This window comes from Oncorhynchus clarkii, chromosome 22 (genome assembly GCF_045791955.1).
Source record: "Oncorhynchus clarkii lewisi isolate Uvic-CL-2024 chromosome 22, UVic_Ocla_1.0, whole genome shotgun sequence".
In the NCBI taxonomy this organism is placed as follows: Eukaryota; Metazoa; Chordata; class Actinopteri; order Salmoniformes; family Salmonidae; genus Oncorhynchus; species Oncorhynchus clarkii.
Window position 1 is genome coordinate 21251276 of NC_092168.1, and position 14133 is coordinate 21265408.

General features: G+C 41.6%; 1 protein-coding gene across 1 annotated transcript; it reads right to left on the reverse strand.

Moving 5' to 3' along the window:
* Positions 1-1346: 1346 nt before the first annotated feature.
* Positions 1347-10997, reverse strand: LOC139380467 (high affinity immunoglobulin epsilon receptor subunit gamma-like). Its single transcript, XM_071123154.1, has 7 exons — positions 10708-10997; positions 4463-4557; positions 4218-4262; positions 2601-2672; positions 2464-2499; positions 2235-2294; positions 1347-1904 (listed from the first exon to the last, which is right to left on the reverse strand). The coding sequence occupies exons 1-7, from the start codon at positions 10763-10765 to the stop codon at positions 1806-1808; spliced, it is 465 nt and encodes a 154-aa protein (XP_070979255.1). The 5' UTR covers positions 10766-10997; the 3' UTR covers positions 1347-1805.
* Between the last annotated feature and the right edge of the window lie 3136 nt (positions 10998-14133).

Sequence of the window (14133 nt, forward strand, 5' to 3'; positions counted from 1 at the left end):
TGAGGGTTGATCCTGTGCACACTGTTTATGCTCAGGACTCACTGTCTCTGTCTGTCTGTCTGTCTGAAGAACTGTTGCTAGGACACACATGTTCAAAGACTGTCACGAAAATACACTGTTTCTGCCTCTTGGGTACAGTGTGTCTGTTTGGCTCCAAGTCAGTGCATTGTAGTTGCCAGGACACATTGTCTCTAGGTTACACATTCTCTGGTTCTAGGATACTGTTTCTGTCTCTCTGTCTCATCTCCGTTTTCTTTCTTACATTCCCTCCCTCATTTCTTATTATGTTTCTCGATTCTCTCTGTTCAGCTTTGACACTATGCATCATGGTCCTTCACTCTGCATGGCCTGTGTCCGATTGGCTAAACTGTTTGGCCAATGGGGTCCCAGGGAAGCTTTGTTTGATGCTTTATTCCAAGTGGGGAGTTGTAGGATCTCACAAGCATTATCCCAATGCAAAAATATCCAAATATTTAATGTTTTACAAACGCAAATACCAAAGATAACTCTCTGTCCTGTCACTCGCTCTCTCTCCCTTCCTCTCACCCTGCAGCTTGTGTATTAAGAGACAACCCCAGCACTGGCTTTAGTTCTAGCCTCAGTAATTCCAAAGCATAGATGTATATTTTGGTATATTTCTGAGAAACCTAAATGAAAAACTTCTCGTTTGTTTGGTGTATCGCTCTTTTTCTGTCACAGCATGGAACTAATTGCAGAACTGTCTTACACTTGGTAGGTTAAAGATATAGTATTTTTGTATGTTTTGGGTGTGTCAAATAATGTGTGTGATCATATCAGTCAACACGGCCCAAGTGACCATGGTTTTAAAAAAATATATAAAAAAACAAAATAAGGTAAACCTGTACATATTACTTCTGTTTGTGGATTTTTGAGAAATGCATTCTGTAAAATCAGTTTGGGCTAAACTAAAGGAATGTGTCCACTGTATCGTCCCAGGCTGTAGTCTAGAACTCTGGGAGCCACGCTGTCGTTGTGACGCGCGGTTCTACCGTTCCAGTTTGGACTAGAACACTGCTCACTATGGACACATGCCTCAGATCCGACTACGAAACGCCCCCCCCCCCCCCAGACATGGCGGGTGGTGGCATATAGAACTGAAAGATTGTGTAGAACATTTTAAAGTATGTGAATCAGGACACATGGTAGATTTGATGCATTTGTCTGCTCTATTTTATTTGTTTATATATATATATATATATATATATATATATATATATATATATATATATATATATATATATATATATATATATATATAAACAATATTTTACTGTAACTGTACAGTTCTCTTTAGTTGTAAACATCATTAAACCATTTTCCAAGTGTTTTAACATTGGAACGTGTACTTTGTCTTTTATTATGTTCAAAATATCAACATTACCACATACAGCCATAAAGGGCACAGAAAGCAGTCAATAAATTTAACAAATGACATGATAATACACATAGATAAGACATGCACACGTTTCTGCTGATTTGTAACATGCAATAACAGAGCAGGGAGTTGAGCTCAGGAGTAGAACACTGCTATAGCTAGAAAGCAGATAACCTTCTATGCTGTTATCTTCAGAGATATAAGCTGACTGGGGGATCAGTGCAGGGGAGATCTGCCTATGGAGTAAACAGCTGCCTCCGTGCCGAGGGCTGACTGGGATCAGTGCAGGGGAGATCTGCCAATGGAGTAAACAGCTGCCTCCGTGCCGAGGGCTGACTGGGATCAGTGCAGGGGAGATCTGCCAATGGAGTAAACAGCTGCCTCCGTGCCGAGGGCTGACTGGGTCAGATCAGTTTGGAGGTGGTGGCAGGGCGGAGGGCCGGGTCTGAGTCTGGGTGTTTGCACTGAGAGGCTGGGGGACCTTGGCTTTCTTGTCCTTCTTGCGAGTCTGTGAGGAGAGAGAACCCACAGGAAGAATGTGTAGGTTAATAGCCTTCAGGAGCTTTTCTACAGATTAAGTTGGACAACAACATTTCACTTGTGTTGCCCTAGTTTTGTCATGTAAGTTTGATAGCAGTTTTATGACACGCTGATGACTATCCACAGTATAGGATATGGATGGCAGAGTAGAGATTTCATCTTTCCATCTCTCAAATGTACATAACCTATAGATTTTCAATGTTCTATGTCACAATACCAGTAAATGCAGATATGTAGTTCACATGACTCAGCACAGGGGGCTGAGTCATGTGTTTTGTTCACTACATGTGACTCTTACCCTCCCCTTGGACTCGATCACCTGGTAGGCCTCACTCCCATCATCTTTTATCTGGAGAGCCTAGAAAACAAAACAAGTTTTATGGTATTGGTCAATGAATGAATAAAGCGCCCCTGGAATGGAAGGCTTGCAGAAGTTGATGAACCTGCATTTAGGATCACAGTGTTCTGCAACATCTCAGAATTGGAACACGGTTATAAGCCTGTGGTATATAAGGAGTAGTCCTTACCTGGTATGTGTCGCTACTAGCTTCCTGTCTGCGCTTCTAAGAGGGACAACCACAAACATGAACGCATTAAAAAGACTGTGCTCAGAATTATAACACGGCCTCTCTCACATGCTAGTCATAATAGCCCTCTCACTCACCCGTCTAGTAGCTGCAGTCTGGTCAGTCCTTAGTTCCTCATAGTCGTCAGCAATAGTACCCGTCAGGAGTTCCTTTACAAAAACATACAGTACCAGTCAAACTTTGGACATACCTACTCGTTCAAGGGTTTAATTTTTATTTTTTATTTTCTACATTGCAGAATAATAGGGAAGACATCAAAACTATGAAATAACACATATGGAATCATGTAGTAACCAAAAAAGTGTTAAACAAATCCAAATATATTTTATATTTGAGATTCTTCAAAGTAGCCACCCTTTGCCTTGATGACAGCTTTGCACACTCTCATTTCAAGAACTTCGAAAGTTTCTCAAGTGCAGTCGCAAAAACCATCAAGCACTGATGAATCTGGCTCTCATGAGGACCGCCACAGGAAAGGAAGACCCAGAGTTACCTCTGCTGCAGAGGATAAGTTCATTAGAGGTACCAGCCTCAGAAATTGCAGGCCAAATAAATGCTTTACAGAGTTCAAGTAACGGACACATCAACTGTTCAGAGGAGACTGTGAATCAGGCCTTCGTGGTCAAATTGCTGCATTAGAAACCACTACTAAAGGACACCAATAATAAGAAGAGATTTGCTTGGGCCAAGAAACACGAGCAATGGACATTAGAATGGTGGAAATCTGTCCTTTGGTCTGATGAGTCCAAATTTGAGATTTTTGGCTCCAACCACCGTGTCTTTGTAAAACGCAGAGTAGGTGAATAGATGATCTCTGCATGTGTGGTTCCCACCGTGAAACATGGAGGTGGTGTGGGGGTGCTTTGCTGGTGACACTGTCAGTGATTTATTTAGAATTCAAGGCACACTTAACCAGCATGGCTACAACAGCGATACGCCATCCCATCTGGTTTGTGCTTAGTGGACTATAATTTGTTTTTCAACAGGATAAAAACCAAACACACCTCCAGGCTGTGTAAGGGCTATTTGACCAAGGAGGAGAGTGATGGAGTGTTGCATCAGATGACCTGGCCTCCACAATCACCCGACCTCTACCCAATTGAGATGGTTTGGGATGAGTTGGGCCGCAGAGTGAAGGAAATCCAGTCAATAAGTGCTCAGCATATGTGGGAACTCCTTCAAGACTGTTGGAAAAGCATTCCAGGTGAAGCTGGTTGAGAGAATACTATGGAGAGAGTCTGCAAAGCTGTCATCAAGGCAAAGGGTGGCTACTTTGAAGAATCTAAAATATAAACTATATTTTGATTTGTTTAACACGTTTTTGGTTACTACATGATTCCATGTGTTATTTCATAGTTTTGATGTCTTCACTATTAATCTACAAAGTAGAAACAGTAAAAATAAAGAAAAACCCTTGAATGAGAAGGTGTGTCCAAACTTTTGACCAGTACTGTACATTCAGAATGTCAGTACCATGTCATGTCCATGATGCCACTATACACACACACACACACACACACACACACACACACACACACACACACACACACACACACACACACACACACACACACACACACACACACACACACACACACACACACACACACACACACACACACACACACACACGGTATGGGACATTGTAACACACACACACAGACACAGACACGGTATGGGACATTGTAGCTCACTGCATATGTGGAGTCCTCCACAGGTGCAGTTACAGACTTGCCCCACTGTAGACAGAGAGAAGAGGGGAGGAGCAGAAACAAGGAGTGGATTACACTGTTCTACATCCATTTCTATGTATTCAATTGAACGATAACACGCCTCTGTAACATGTGCACTAACTCATCCTCACTGTATACACTTAAATAACTAGTACCTCATCATTGGTAGACAATGGAAGGCATTACCCACCTGTATTGTGACTCACCTTCACTTTGAAGAATAGAACGGTGGTGATGATGGAGTAGAGAATCAGGACTCCGTCCAGTATGTAGCAGATGACCGGTTCATTCAATGAAGCCTCTACAGGGCACACAGAAGATGAAGAGTCTTTAAAACACAGACAGGGCACACACACGAGGGCAGAGAAGGAGGAGGTATAATAATACTTCAACTGTAGTTTACATACACCTCAGCCAAATACATTTAAACTCAGTTGTTCACAATTCCTGACATTTAATCCTAGTAAAAATTCCCTGTTTTAGGTCAGTTAGGATCACCACTTTATTTTAAGAATGTGAAATGTCAGAATAATAGTAGAGCGAATGATTTATTTCAGCTGTTATTCATTTCATCGCATTCAAAGTGGGTCAGAAGTTAACATACACTCAATTAGTATTTGGTAGCATTGCCTTTAAATTGTTTAACTTGGGTCAAACGTTTTAGGGTAGTCTTCCACAAGCTTCCCACAATAAGTTGCGTGAATTTTGGCCCATTCCTCCTGACAGAGCTGGTGTAACTGAGTCACGTTGGTAGGCCTCCTTGCTCGCACACGCTTTTTCACTTCTGCCCACAAATATTCTATAGCAGGGGTGTCAAAGTCAAATGGACGGAGGGCCAAATAAAAAAATCAGCTACAAGACGAGGGCCGGACTGTTCGAATGTTCATTGAAAAATTTTTAAATGACGCATATAGTCTAGTGAACCTAATTGAACCTACTGAAAACCTAACAAATATATTACAATATGATCAGATAAATAAAGCAATATTTTCTTATGGCTCTGTCAGTAATCTTTAATTTTCAACAGACACAAAAGACAAATTTCCTTTATATAAATATCCCCATAACATGAACATTAAATGAAAGAAACCGGTATTCAAGGCACCATCAGTAGACTATATTTTCTATTTTAGCAAAAGTGGGCTAAATTTACTTCAAAGAAAAAACAATAATAGCAATTTTCTATCATCCACTCAACTGAAATATTTTTAAAATATAATTGGATTGAAATACAAAAAAATAAAGTGCAAAAATCTATTAATCAAAAACAACACTTTGTTTAAGGAGAAGTAACATGCAGTGAAAACAAATATTAAATTTTAACTTTTAAACTTGAACTGAGTAAAAACTCTAAATATGTGATTGCACAGTAATGTTCACTTGTTTGAGGTTGAGGGTGATACTTGGTGGTGTCCCATCTTTTCCACAAGTTCATCAATGTTCGGGGTAAGGCTCTGAGCTGAAGAAATCCTCAGAATTGAGTGGAGGTGTTCAGCAGTAAGTCGACTTCTGTGTGATGTTTTGTTCAGGTTCATCAAAGAAAACAGTTGTTCACACAGGTATGTGCTGCCAAACATAGACAACGTTTGAGCAGCCTGGATGCGCAGCTGGGGCATTGTGCCGGGGAGGAAACGGGCGAACTCCGCAGCACCCACTGCCGCATATTTTGCCCTCAGTGCATCATTGCATTGGAGGTCAATCAACTCCATTTGGAGGTTTGGTGGTGAGCTTTCCACGTCAACAGCAAATGGGTTACCGAGCAGTTCCAACCTGCTTTTTTGTGCTTCAAAGTCAGCAAATCGGCGTCGAAAGTCAGCGGCAAGCATACCTATTTTATCAGCCAACTGTGTGCTCGGGAACGCACTGGTAGAGAGCTTCTCTTTCATGGTCTGGCAGCTGGGAAAGTGGCTCAAATTTTCTTTCCGCATCTGCGTCTCCCACAGAGTCAGTTTGGTTTTAAATGCCTTCACTGTACTGTACATATCAGAGATGACACGATCCCGACCCTGCAGCTGCAAGTTTATTGCATTCAGATGACTCGTAATGTCACACAGAAAAGCCATTTCACACAGAAACATTTCGTCTCGGAGTTGTGTTGTGTCTTTCCCTTTGCTGTCCAAGAACAGACAAATCTCCTCACGAAGCTCGAAACATCTTTGAAGCACCTTTCCCTGGCTTAGCCATCGCACCTCTGTGTGATAAGGCAAATCACCATGCTCCGTTTCTAACTCCGTCAGAAATGCCTTGAACTGGCGGTGATTCAAACCTTTGGCTCTGATAAAGTTAACTGTGCGCGTGATGATGCTCATTACATGCTCCATTTTCAAGGCTTTACCGCACAACGCTTCCTGGTGTATGATACAATGATAAGCTGTCAGCTCACCTGTCGCGTTTTCCTCTTGCATCTTTTCCCGTATCTTCGCCACCAGTCCGCTCCTGTGTCCACACATCGCAGGTGCTCCGTCGGTTGTCAAACCCACGAGTTTTTCCCAAGGCAGCTCCATCTCATTTACACATCTTGACACCTCTTCATACAAATCATGCCCCGTAGTTGTGCCATGCATAGGACGTAAAGCCAAAAACTCCTCTGTCACGCTTAGGTTGGAGTCCACTCCGCGGATGAAAATTGACAACTGGGCAATGTCAGAAATGTCGGTGCTCTCATCCACAGCCAAGGAATATGCAATAAAATCTTTTCCCTTTTTCACAAGCTGCTCTTTTAGATTGATGGACAACTGGTCTACTCTCTCGGCAATGGTGTTTCTGCTCAGACTCACATTTAAAAAGAGTTGCCTTTTTTCTGGGCAAACTTCGTCACAAACTTTAATCATGCAGTTTTTGATGAAATCCCCCTCCGTAAATGGCCGGGCTGATTTTAGCGATCTCTTCTGCCAAAATAAAACTGGCCTTGACAGTTGCGTCCGCGTGTGTGTCCGCGTGTTTCGTTTCATAATGTCGTCTCAGATTATACTCTTTCAGTACCGCCACACTTTCTCCACACAGAAGACACACAGGTTTTCCAGCTACCTTCGTGAACATATACTCCGACTCCCACCTTGTTTGAAACCCCCGGTTCTCAGTATCCACCTTCCGTTTTGCCATTTTTGATGGGTATCTGAAAGTTAATTTTACTGTGATGCTGACGACTGCTGTGCCAATAAATATTGAAATGAAGCAGCGTACTGCTCGGTGCGTCACCTTTGCATTGTGGGAAATGTAGTATTGGTGCGTGTAAAAGATCTGCGGGCTGCCGGCTTGCTGCGGGCCGGTTCTAATAATAAATCAAGATCATCCCAGGGGCCGTAAAAAACCTTCTTGCGGGCCGGATGTGGCCCGCGGGCCTTGACTCTGACATATGTGTTCTATAGGATTGAGGTCAGGGCTTTGTGAAGGCCACTCCAATACCTTGACTTTGTTGTCCTTAAGCCATTTTTACACAACTTTGGAAGTATGCTTGGGGTCATTGTCCATTTGAAAGACCCATTTGCAACCAATCTTTAACTGATGTCTTGAGATGTTGCTTCAATATATCCACATAATAGTCCTCCCTCATGACGCCATCTATTTTGTGAAGTGCACCAGTCCCTCCTGCAGCAAAGCACCCCCACAACATGATGCTGCCACCCCCGTGCTTCACGGTTAGGATGGTGTTCTTCGGCTTGCAAGCATCCCCCTTTATCCTCCAAACATAACAATGGTCATTATGGCCAAACAGTTCTATTTTTGTTTCATCAGACCAGAGGACATTTCTCCAAAAAGTACGATCTTTGTCCCCATGTGCAGTTGCAAACCGTGTTCTGGCTTTTTTATGGCGGTTTTGGAGCAGTGGCTTCTTTCTTGATGAGCGGCCTTTCAGGTTTTGTCGATATAGGACTCGTTTTACTGTGGATAGATACTTTTGTACCCGTTTCCTCCAGCATCTTCACAAGGTCCTTTGCTGTTGTTCTGAGATTGATTTGCATTTTTCGCACCAAAGTATGTTAATCTCTAAGAGACAGAACATATCTCCTTCCTGAGAGGTATGACGGCTGCGTGGTCCCATGGTGTTTATACTTGCGTACTATTGTTTGTACAGATAAACGTGGTACCTTCAGGCGTTTGGAAATTGCTCCCAAGGATGAACCAGACTGGTGGTCTACAATTTTTTTTCTGATTTCTTTGGATTTTCCCATGATGTCAAGCAAAGAGGCACTGAGTTTGAAGGTGGGCCTTGAAATACATCCACAGGTACACCTCCAATTGACTCAAATTGTGTCAATTAGCCTATAATAAGCTTCTAAAGCCATGACATCATTTTCTGGAATTTTTCAAGCTGTTTAAAGGCACAGTCAACTTAGTGTATGTAAACTTCTGACCCACTGGAATTGTGATACAGTGAATTATAAGTGAAATAATCTGTCTGTAAACAATTGTTGGAAAGATTACGTGTGTCATGCACAAAGTAGATGTCCTAATCGACTTGCCAAAACTATAGTTTGTTGACAAGAAATTTGTGGAGTGGTTGAAGAACGACTTTTAATGACTTCAACCTAAGTGTATGTTAACTTCCGACTATAAGCAAACCAGCCATTGTATTGAATAGATGGAATTAGATTATGATAGTACCGATGAGTGAATGTGCTTATTTCATCAGGAATATTTGATGTGTATGAAATTTTTGGGTGAAATTTGCATTAAAAAACAGAATAATTGCCATAATTCTGCACCGTTGGATAGTTGTTCTTCCAATTTTGATCATCATGATTTAGTGACGGCAAAGAAAATGTTTTGATCTTCTGGAATTGTTTAACTTTCTGTTTGTGTGCTTGGACTCAAGATACAGTATAAGTATATGAGGTTGGGTTAATCTTTTGCAGGCAGTACTGTTCTTTTGATGGATGTATTTGCAGTTTGCATGTGTATAATATAGTTCTGATGAATGTATTTATGTTTTGAAATGGCAACTACATTTTGAAAACATATTTACTGTTTTGCAAAAGGCCACAGAGTTGTGTGTCTTGTGGACCCTGTTTTTGAAAATCAACATTGTTACAAAAAAAAATGCTTGTACTCGATTGAGAAAAACTGTAAATAGGTGAATGGATACTTAACTAGAAAGGAGAATGGGGTAGTACTGAGCACAGAGCTGTACCTATATTTACATAGGTGGAATTTGGAGACATTTTACTACAGTACACTAATGTAAGAGAAAGTCTGCATGTAATCGGAAATATAGATAACAGTCTCCCTGTCACTAAAAAGGGGGAGCTCTATATCTCTCTCAATCTTTCTGTGGTTTGCCTCCACACTATGTAGTTCAGTGGTTTCTAGAGAAGCTGTTGCTTGGGTAATTTCTTGCTCTTATTAGTGTAAGAAAGGTGTGGGGGGGAAATGCATGAGACCATTTAGCTGGGGCCAGCTGGTGATCATCTACATTTCTACAAGATGTAGGATCTTAATCAGAGACAGTTTGCTACAGCAAGAAAATAATCCTGCAGCAACAGGAAATGTGAATTATTATGTGGGTTATAATAAATATACATTTTTTTAGGGGTTGATTCATTTTTCGTTAGGGCAAATCAAGTCTGTTTAATTCCTACTTTTTTAAAACTCAAATACACTACAAGTTTGATTTTCCTTCTTTGCAGGGAAATTCTCAGCAACAAAATAGTGATCAATTAAGATCCTACATCTGTACAGGTGCATGCATGCAGACACACACACACACACACCTAATTGAGGATATTGACCTGCACACATGAATGTATGGTATGTTAGGATTACTTCATTGGAAAGATTCACTTTTTGGAGTTTTGATTTTGCATCAAGGACTTTATTTCAAATTCACTATTGAGTCACCCTCTTTATTCAGAAGCAACATTGTCTCAGAATAATCACTCTCTAGTTTTCAGTTATCAAACACCAACAGGTGCTACTCTTTCGCATATGTGTATGTCTGTGACTTTGCCATTCTGGTAATGCGGAAACGAACAAGGCCACGTCTAAGCTTTCATGTTCTTCGCAGACTCTAAAAATAGACGCGTAGAAAGGTAGCCCCTCAATCACAAACATGAACAGATAGGTAGGGTACAGAGCACTAAATCTCCTGGAGCCTGCCTCTCTCTCCTGACCAGGGGGAGGACACTCTCCGTACTCAGGATAGAGCACCTCTGGGTGGGTAAGGAGGTGAAGGCGGTGAGGGTGGGAGAGGAACGCCATCGAAGGGCTTTGGACAGAGCATATACACAGTAGCACAGGAAACGTACTATCTAGCCACACTAGAAAGCATTAAAGTCAATTTCTAACCAAACGAACAACTTTAATGTATCATTTTCCTAACCTTAGCCCTCACACATAAATTCAGAACCAACAGCTCATATACTTGCTGAACAGTTTTGATGGAATCGCCACTTCTGTGCAGTCTACCATGGCTATTTAGTGACTACCGTAATACATCTAGGCTGGCACTTACCTGCAGAAGAAAAAAACATCAGCATCAGCATGACACCTGTCCTCCATGTAATGGTCATCCTCTTTTCTCTATTTCTCTGCAAGGACACGGGTGATGATCCCTCTCTTTTGATCCTGGGCTGAATGATGGGCGCTAGCTCTAGAGGGCTCTCTTCATTTTTTCTCTCTCTCTCTCTTTCTCTCTCTGATCACAGGAAGTGGCTGCACTGACACCAATGTATTTGCCCCCCCCTCTCTCTCCTACATTCTCTACATCTATCTAAGCTTCTTATTTTTACCTCCCTAAGCATATATACTTGTCTTTTTCTGTCTTAGTTTTCTCGCTGTCTCTTCCTCTCTCTAACCACCATTCTTTCTCTATTTTATGCCCGTATCCCTTTCTTTTAGCATTTGTTTTTCCGTAGTGTAAGTTTAGCTCCTCAGTATCTCCATTTGTAACAGATTTCAGGCTTTATCAACAGACAGCCTATGAATGTAAAAATCAACTTAATTTTCTAAAGGTACTGTGTGCTTCCTCCGGCTGTCAAATAAAGCAATAATAAACAAGAGGGTAAGCATTACTGTGATTATTGGCACGACTGGATTGTTAAACCTGCAAGAGCCTAAATTCGGTTGCTGTTGTTACAGCCCACAGGGACACATCACAAAAACGTGCAATCTACCCCACCATGGCAAGGTGCCAGCTCCAGTATTGTACACAGCGAGCAAGGATATCAAATTATCAAAACATTTCAAAGCTAAGGTAAAGAATAACTTGATCTCTAATGGTGTACCATTGATATCAACATGTGAGTTTTTTTTTTTGTGCTTATATAAACTCAGCAAAAAAACTAAATGGCCCCTTTTCAAAGATACTTCGTAAAAATCCAAATAACTTCACAGATCTTCATTGTAAAGGGTTTAAACACGGTTTCCCATGCTTGTTCAATGAACCATAAACAATTAATGAGCATGCACCTGTGGAACGGTCGTTAAGATACTAACAGCTTACAGACAGGTAGGTCAGTTAGGTCCTCACCAGACATCACCGGCAACAACGTTGCCTATGGGCACGGACCCACCAGACCAGGCAGGACTAGCAAAAAGTGCTCTTCACTGACGAGTTGCGGTTTTGTCTCACCAGGGGTGATGGTCGGATTTGCGTTTATCGTCGAAGGAATGAGTGTTACACCGAACCCTGTACTCTGGAGCGGGATCGATTGGGGATTGGAGGTGAAGGGTCCGTCATGGTCTGGGGCGGTGTGTCACAGCATCATCGGATGGAGCTTGTTGTCATTGCAAGCAATCTCAACGCTGTGAGTTGCAGGGAAGACATCCTCCTCCCTCATGTGGTACCCTTCCCGCAGGCTCATCCTGACATGACCATCCAGCATGACAATGCCATCAGCCATACTGCTCGTTTTGTGTGTGATTTCCTGCAAGACAGGAATGTCAGTGTTCTGCCATGGCCAGCGAAGAGCCTGGACCTCAATCCCAATGAGCACGTCTGGGACCTGTTGGATCGGAGGGTGAGCGCTAGGGCCATTCCCCCAGAAATGTCTGGGAATTTGCATGTGCCTTGGTGGAAGAGTGGGGTAACATCTCACAGCAAGAACTTGCAAATCGGGTGCAGTCCATGAGGAGGAGATGCACTGCTGTACTTACTACAGCTGGTGGCCACACCAGATACTGACTGTTAACTTTTGATTTTGACCCCCCCTTTGTTCAGCGACACATTATTCCATTTCTGTTAGTCACATGTCTGTGGAACTTGTTCAGTTTATGTCTCAGTTGTTAAATCTTATGTTAATACAAATATTTACACATGTTAAGTTTGCTGAAAATAAACGCAGTTGACAGTGAGAGGATGTTTATGTTGTAGCTTAGACACTATTTTAAATCTTCGGAAGTTGTAGTTGAGGACTTGGTGGACTGGATATTCTTTAGGGTTAGGTTTTACTTAGCACTGCGTTCTCTTCCAGGTGCTGGTAAGGGCACAGATGACAGACCGGTAGGATTCCAGTTGAGGTTGTTTAATGACGCTGATTCACATAGAGCAGTAACGGCACAGCACAGCGTATTGCTTGACAATTGTGTTTTAACCAAGAGTGTGTACGGTTCTGAAAAGGGGGAAATTAAGTACAATAGGAAATGGCAGGTATAGGCCTTATACAACACCCAATTACATTACATATTGTAGCAATATTATTTATAGCTTATCTGCTGCACATGCCAATACAACCTAATGACATGGCTGTGACTTCACTAATGAATGATCAGAGGTGTGCAACTACAGTACACAGTACTACTGAGTAGCACCATCATCCTCACACAACTGCATGAACTTGAATGTATAATGCATCCACAAGGCTCATTGCTAACAAAATACCCACATAATCTATACAGTATACATTCATATAACCACTGGGCATAAGACTAGACACTGAAATGCTAAATGTCTGAAATGAGATGACAGAAACAACAGGGTTAGAAAGTTTACAGTTACTAGCTCGCGGTAAAAACGCGATTTAGCATAACAAAGGAGTGCGTCCACAACACATAATTGTAAGAAATATGAAATCACATTTCTGAAGGACGCACACTGGCCTTGGCTAAAACAAAGAACACGAACTAAAGGTGGCTGGAACTTATCGCGACACCCAGCCTCATATAAATAAGAATTTGTTCTCAACTGACTGGCCTAGTTAAATCAAAAATAAATAAATATATGCATATACTGTACCTTATACCATCTATTGCACCTTGACTATGCCGCTCGACCATCGCTCATCCATATGTACATTTTCGTATTCCATCCCTTTAGATATGTGTGTATTCGGTTGGAGAATTGTTAGATTACTTGTTAATTGTTAGATTACTTGTTATTACTGCACTGTCGGAACCAGCAACACAAGCATTTCGCTACACTCGCATTAACATCTGCTAACCATGTGTACGTGACCAATAAAATTTGATTTGATTTGACTTATCACGGCTTCTGTACTTTCTCTCCTTACTACCTTCTCCTCAGTTAGAGATCACCCAGCATGCTCTGCTCCCGGTGGGCGGGAGTCTCAATAGTCTTTCGTACTGAGGTGTTTGTTCTGTTTTCGCAGTCGGTTGAGACATATAATACTGTTGAATACAGACTGGGTGTCATGTTTGGGCTGATAAATGTAATAAAATTTGAATAAAATGTACATTTCAACTTTCAAATGATACCACAAAGATGGTTGGAGGTCCACACATCAGAGAATGTTGATTTGAGTGGGAATATCCATTGTTATACACTTAGCTGTCAATCTTTCATAGGTAACCTATTGAAATCATAGAAATATAGATGATATAATAGACCTTCCTATTCAAGTTGACTTTCCATGTTGGGTGGACCGGCAGCCATATTTCTGGTAGTACTAGACAGTTAAAAATTACATTTACATTTGAATGG

Coding starts and splice junctions, on each gene's coding strand:
- LOC139380467 (XM_071123154.1), bottom strand. CDS start 10,765: ATGACCATTACATGGAGGACAGGTGTCATGCTGATGCTGATGTTTTTT. Junction 4,558..10,707: donor GATGTTTTTTTCTTCTGCAG/GTAAGTGCCAGC, acceptor TGTGCCCTGTAG/AGGCTTCATTGAATGAACCG. Junction 2,673..4,217: donor TGGAGGACTCCACATATGCA/GTGAGCTACAAT, acceptor GTTTTTGTAAAG/GAACTCCTGACGGGTACTAT.